Source organism: Mytilus galloprovincialis, chromosome 4 (assembly GCF_965363235.1).
Source record: "Mytilus galloprovincialis chromosome 4, xbMytGall1.hap1.1, whole genome shotgun sequence".
In the NCBI taxonomy this organism is placed as follows: domain Eukaryota; kingdom Metazoa; phylum Mollusca; class Bivalvia; order Mytilida; family Mytilidae; genus Mytilus; species Mytilus galloprovincialis.
The window spans coordinates 5,854,365-5,861,287 of record NC_134841.1 but is presented as its reverse complement, the minus strand read 5'-3'; the positions used below and the strand labels follow the sequence as shown (position 1 = coordinate 5,861,287).

Sequence of the window (6,923 nt, the reverse complement as noted above, 5' to 3'; positions counted from 1 at the left end):
TGCAATATGATTGGCCAGGTGAAAAGCAGGGGTCAAGATGTGAACAAAGAAATTCAACCAAAGTCGGTTTCCATTCAGAAAATCACTAAACAGGATATACAGTGTATATTAGTTAACATTTTTCAAATTCTTGACCTTTTCGACTTCTGATAATTTTATAATGTAGAACACTACTTACCTTCAGTATTGATTATATCAATATGCATATTTTAATTATTAATTGATCGTGTTTTTTTTAAATGAAATTAAAAAATATTAAAAAAGGAAAAGCATCCTGAAGCGACATTTAACTATAAATCGAATAAAAACATAAAACACAATGACCATTATGACAGCAGCAAAGGGACAAGTAGCATTCAATAAACAGGACACAGAAATCAAAAATCAAATGATCTTTAGTGAATTTGAATTCAGAGTGAACAGATCATGAATCTTAAGAGTGGAGAACGGATTCGTGGTTTTTCCATTTGAACGTAATTCTAGTCATTTACATGTATGACCCATTAATTATAAAATTACAATGCTTACATGGTTTTTACTGTACAATTGAGTATCCCGACTGTTTCAAAAATTTCCTTTTTACAAATTAAAGAGTGACCCGGTATATATGTCTATTTGGCTTAATAAAAGTTTTCAAAAGTACCAGTTTTATAATTTAATACGCCAGAGGCGCCTTTCGTCTACATAAGACTAATCAGTGACGCTCAGATAAAAATAGTTATAAAGCCAAACAAGTACAAAGTTGAAGAGCATTGAGGATCAAAAATGCTAAAAAGTTTTGCCAAATACGGCTAAGAAAATCTATTCATTGGATACGAAGATCCTTTAGTTTTTCGAAAAAATTCAAAGTTTTGTAACAGGAATTTTATTAAAATGACCATATAATTGATTTTCATAACAACTACACCGAAACCTGTGTATGCTTGATGTTAATATGTTGTTATCTTAAATCTTTACTGCTGGTAATTCAGTCTAATCTTGACTAATATCAAGTGAGAGGTTTAACCTTTAAACCAGGTTCAATCCACCATTTTCTACATTTAAAAATGCCTGTACCAAGTCAGGAATATGATAGTTGTTGTCTATTCGTTTGATGTGTTTTATCACTTGATTTTTCCATTTGATAAGGGACTGTCCGTTTTAAATTTTCCTATGAGTTCAGTATTTTTGTGATTTTACTTTTTAGCATATTTACTGGTGTAACAAGAATTTTGAAACTTTTCGGTATTTACATTTAACCCGCATTTGGTATGGTCATTATACAATAATAATAGCTGTGTAAGACCATGAGATATTATAAAGACACTGGCTATGGTAACATGGAAATGTAACAATAATAAAAAAAAATATTGTTACATAAGAGACTAATTACCGGAATGCACGGTCGGATAAGGAACTGATTGATTACGAATGTAACAATAATACATGTGTCTACGGTTACATTGCTTTACTGTTACATTAATGCACTGCAATGCACGCTACTGGGACAAGAATTAGTATGTATTAAAATAAAACTTTTAATTGATACTTACTTTGAAAGTTTTTACAAATCCAGTATGTTGTTTTTGATGTTGTAGTCCTACGCAATTTTTGGTGAAACCACTACAACCAGGCATATGCATCACATACCAATGATGCGGCAATGTGCATGTCTGTATTGCATACTCTACAATTCCATTATGAACTATTTCTGTTTGAAGTTAAAGAAACTTTCAATGTCTGCCATGCTTCAGCTAACAAATATTGTTTTACTTTTACGATGTTCATAATTTCGTCTAACATTTTTGTTGGAAGCATGTGAGGTTGTTTTATTTGTCTTTTAGTATGATTGCATTGCCGTCCATTACTGATTTTATGTTTTGTTTTCTCCCAAAACAAATTTGGCAATAGGAATCGCATCGCCCATTGTTCAAAGTTTAATGACAGTAATAAGAGTAGTTGTGCAGTTAAATACATCTCAGCTCAAGTTCTTGAACAATGAACCATTGCATTGTATTTTTCGATTTTGCCTTACTACTAAACTGTAGTAGTTTCTTTAAGAATATTAAACACTTTTTGTTGAATAATAATACATTATTATCATTACTACTAATAGTTTCTAACACATATCGAAGAATTAAGCAAAAAAAAACATCGAAGGTTCAAGTTTGATAAATCCAGCGTACATTGTAGTCTCTAATGTAACAATAACGCAATGTAACTGTAAACACAAATATGATTGTTACCTTCGTAATTAATTGGTTCCTTACCGAACTATACATTCCGAAAATTTCCATTTAACCGTAGCCAGTGCCAATATTACCTATTAAATATGGACACATAACCCCTGACATTAACTTAATTACGCAAACAATTACACTACGAAATGGAAAACATAGAAATCTAACTACTACTACACATAGTACTGTTACATGACTTTTATTGCACTACAAGAATGTTTTCTTCAGGATGTTTTTTTTTCAAGATTCATTTTACTGTGAACTCGTCATGAAGACCCTAAAGAAATAATAGCAAATTTGGGGGTCCATTTGTTGTCTTAAAATCGCAAAAGATCAATTTTGATGGAACAAGAAGTACATCTATCTATTCTTTATCAAAAAAGAGTTAATGCTCTTGAAAACTGTTTTGACCCATTTTTACGAAAACCATCATAGATAGAGAGCAACAGATAATAGCACAATATGATCTGCAAATAGCTAAGTCAACAAAGCCACAATTGTGGAAGAGAGCTCGAGGTGAAAGATACCAAATGGACATTCAAACTCATACGTAGAAAAACAAACCACAAGTTATATTCAAACAGAAAAAAAAACAGAAAACTGGAGTGTTCCGGAAATAAATAAAGCATCTCTGTATTTGACTAATATGTGCATTTGCTAGACTATGGCGAAGATAATTTATTAAAGGGTTGTAATTTGTCTGTTAAATAAAGATAATCGGGTGCATCAAACTTCTAAATCTTCCCTTTTCGGGTCTACGGACACGCTACAAATCAAGATTACGTATTACCAAAGAAGGCTGAAAATCTCTGCAAGTTATTGAACGAACACTCGTATAGAAAATTATTCTTTGTTTAGGAAATTTTGAAGAGCTACGTCCTTCCTCTGGTAATATAATGTTTTATTTCTTGTACGTCACAAAAGTCATATATCGCACGTTAATTCAACTCTAACGCTTGTCGGTGCATTATATGTAGGACTCCTTTGTAGACAAACATTGACGTGAAGCATCATCAAAGTTCCATGACGCTTCGAGTAAGACTTGATATATATGTGAATATCTAAGATCCCAAAAACGAATCTTATGTATGATTTGTCAGGCATAGGTACCTTTCGTCAATTTATGGATTTTTTTTGCCCTTAAATGACGATGATCTCTTTCTTCATTTTAAATAAATTTACCAATTACATCATAACTTTAATAGAGGGTATGATTTTTAAACAGTACAATTAATCATCAATACAATATCTAAATATATCAATTGATAATATACATATAAGTAAACATAACTAAGTGTAGTGAATTTAAAATAAGTATTAAAATGACATAATATTCAAGGAGAACGATTCAGACTCTCGAAAGTCTCTTGTCTTTTTCTTACCAAAACAATATAAGTAGAATAACATTGCATCTAATGAAATGACCATCAAATTTGATTTGCTGGTTTCTTATAAACACCTTAAGTACATTTTGCAGTAAAATTTGATTAATATTAAAGAGGTGGAAATAAGTTAAACAATACTTGTCATATTTGGAAAAGCACCGAATAACCTATTAGAACATACAATCATATGTTGTTATCTTTTGTAAATATGACCGATACACATAGACGACATGATAAAAATATCAATATCACCATTTCCTAGAAATCTTGTTTACAGTTTTTAATTTAAGATAGCTGAAATTGAAGAGCACTATTTACAGATAAAAACATGTACAAACATTTATCGATCGAATGCACAAATGATTTAGCGGTGATTACTATACAGTCTGCAAATAATTATTATCAAACATGGAAACAAGATTGGAAAAACCCAAAATTAAATGACAACATCAAAGGAAGGTATATACAAAGGAAATAATTCAAAGAAGAAACAAAAGAGATGTAAATAGATCTGACTAAAACAAGTAAGCTGGGGAAATATTTGTGTCATAGAGTAAAGGTTAATGTTTTGGTTTAAAAAAAAAATAAAAAACATTATTTAGCCTCTCTTCATATATAAAAGGTAAGCGTTTTATTATTGAGTTAAATAAATCATACAACTAACACCAAAAAAAAAAATTATCAGAAACCATGCTTTGAATGCGTCACTACTAAGTAAAACATAAGAAGAAATTTAGGTTTACAAAAATATTACATAACTTGCTATATCAACCACAAGAATGAATCAATGAGAATTACATTCCAGATTTTTAACATGAGTGTTTTTTAATTCCGCAAGCGCAATGTATATTTTAAAAAAATGTAAAAAGCGGACGACTCGACACAATTTAAAAATAACACACAGTCAATGATATGAATATAAGAAGAAACGTGAATGATTGCAAATGAGATACTCTACTACTAGATACCAACTGACATATACATAAACATGTTTAAGTCACCATACGGTCATCAACAATGGATAAAACACATGACCAAGGCATTGAAATGAGGTAAAACAAAATGTATACTGGAAAACTGACATCCTGTTTGAGGTATAAAAGAATAGAGGAAAAATATGATAAAAATCAGTAAAAGACAACCACTGAATTAAAAATTCTTGACTTGGAACAGGCACATTTATAATGTGATTGCATTTAGCATGTTTGTTGGTGCCCAAACCTTATACCTTTAACCTGGGACAATGGTTTAACAGTACAACGTAAGACCAAACAATAAAAAAAATCAGTTGAAAAGTACTTTATATATCTGATCGATACAAATCATTTAAAACTTAAGCAAAATAAAAGACACATAGAATAGATCTCAGAGTAATATCGTGTCTAAGAAAAACATATCAATCAGTAATTATTTAATGAAATGGATTCAGCAAAAAGATGTCTTTAACAGTCAGAGAAAAACATAACCTAGTGCATGCCAACATATTATAAATCGGGAGTTTGTAAAACTGTGAATGTGTATATGTGTATAAAAGTATTTGTAGTTGGATTTTGAGTATAGATAAACTCATCATAGATACCAGGATTAAAGTTTTGATTAAGTTATAACAAAATCAATATGTATACCGACAAAATCAATACTCAATGGTTACTCTTTTCAGTATTGAATTCAATATTATCATTTTCTCATCTGATAGGAGAAAATGGATGTGGAAAATCGATTGAAGGACGAGGTAAGTTTGTATCTATTGTTGTATTATTATTGCTTAGATATCATAAAAAAGTAATACGGGATAGGATTATGATATATCTCCCTGTTACATTGTATTTATTAATTATCATGATAAATATTGACTTCAACACTCATGCAGCAACCACCTATACAAATTTTCGAGTCCAAATCTTTGACAAAATAACAGGCCAAATGGATAAGAGAATACATAGTACACATTTTATTTTAGATCTTTTTAAAGTCATAAGAAACGAGTGACTGGTGAAAAATAATGTCCATATAACTTTTAAAAATGAAAGAAATTGTAAGATGTTTCTTCCTAAAGTAATAGATACATTTAGTCATGTGTTATTTAGACAAAACGTCGTCTGTCGTTATAAACCTTGTATTTGCGATTAGTTTGACCACATCAATTTTTGAAATATATGTCGTGAAAGCATCTTTAATTCAAGTTGTTTCAATTTTTGTTTTATTTTTAAGGTTATTGTTATGGAACAGACCATACGTGCATTGAATAAAACTCACACAGAAATATTGTATCGTATGACATCGAATCGGTGATTATCTGATATTCAGTATTGGTTAAACTAATATTTTTGTTGAGATATAATATATATGTAGGGCTATACATTGTCGGTTTGAGTTCATCAACATACAATATATGCTTATCATTTTAAAAGTATTTTTTGTTATAATTAAGACTTTAGAATTTAATTTTAACTGTAAATTCGTTGTCTCACGTTTCAAAGAAATTCTTATGTCTTATTGTCTTAAATTTCATTTGTTTGAAAGGGTCATGCACCGCAAATTATTCTTTAAATGTTTTTTTTTATACAACTGCTATTGTATCATTTCATTCTGTATAATGTTTTAGTGAGGCTTGGTCGTCACATTCAGCAGCTGCCTCGAATACGATTCAACGTAAGTAAATTTATAAATGAAAGATAAAAATGGTTTTTGATCATTACGTGTTTTAACTGTCATTTATGTATCAGTGCAAACATGTATTCTAAAAATTTATATTCTATTGATATAGCTGAAATTTTTAATGGTATTTTTTTCTAACTCAAACTTGTCCGTAAGTTTTATGAATGTATTGTATGTTTTAGGGCTTGAAAAACATATACAAAATATAGACACACTAATTCTGGACGATACGAACACGTTAGACAAAGTAACCAATCAGATCACCAACTTGTTGAAGAAAAATGGTAGATTAAAAGTACTTGCAGACAATCTACGAAGTGATGTTACTTTTAAAGGAGTCGTTTGTGAAAATTTTAATAACTGTTTAAGCGCGTCACAAACCAATAATACAAGCCAACAATGCATATCGATTGCTCTAGGAAACACGGAATTAGGTACAAGTGTTATGGATAAAATAACATCATCACCAAGTGAATCCACAGTCGAAGAAGATAATCAATTTATGGCGGACGAAGAAATGTGTACCAGTAGTACATCACAGGATCTGCATGATAAAAATGATCAAGAAATTATCCAAAGGGATACACTCATTGAAAAGGATCACTAATTGCAAAAGCGTTCAACTGAAAGTTCATATCATAAGGATGATGGCGTAAAACAG

General features: G+C 30.2%; 1 protein-coding gene and 1 long non-coding RNA gene across 3 annotated transcripts in view; one reads left to right on the top strand and one right to left on the bottom strand.

Annotated features, from left to right (window-relative positions):
- Nucleotides 1-6,923, bottom strand: part of LOC143071209 (uncharacterized) — a 195,278-nt gene that overhangs the window by 137,370 nt on the left and 50,985 nt on the right. The gene's annotated exons all lie outside the window — the stretch shown is intronic.
- Nucleotides 3,927-6,869, top strand: LOC143071203 (uncharacterized). Of its 2 annotated transcripts, none has more exons than XM_076245369.1 (5): nt 3,927-4,063; nt 5,301-5,336; nt 5,816-5,892; nt 6,210-6,256; nt 6,445-6,869. In XM_076245369.1, exons 2-5 carry the CDS (start codon nt 5,307-5,309, stop codon nt 6,867-6,869), a joined length of 579 nt encoding a protein of 192 aa, XP_076101484.1. In that variant the 5' UTR covers nt 3,927-4,063; nt 5,301-5,306. The 2 variants fall into 2 exon arrangements, with proteins under 2 accessions (XP_076101484.1, XP_076101485.1); XM_076245370.1 differs by having other exon boundaries at nt 3,957-4,063; nt 5,265-5,336.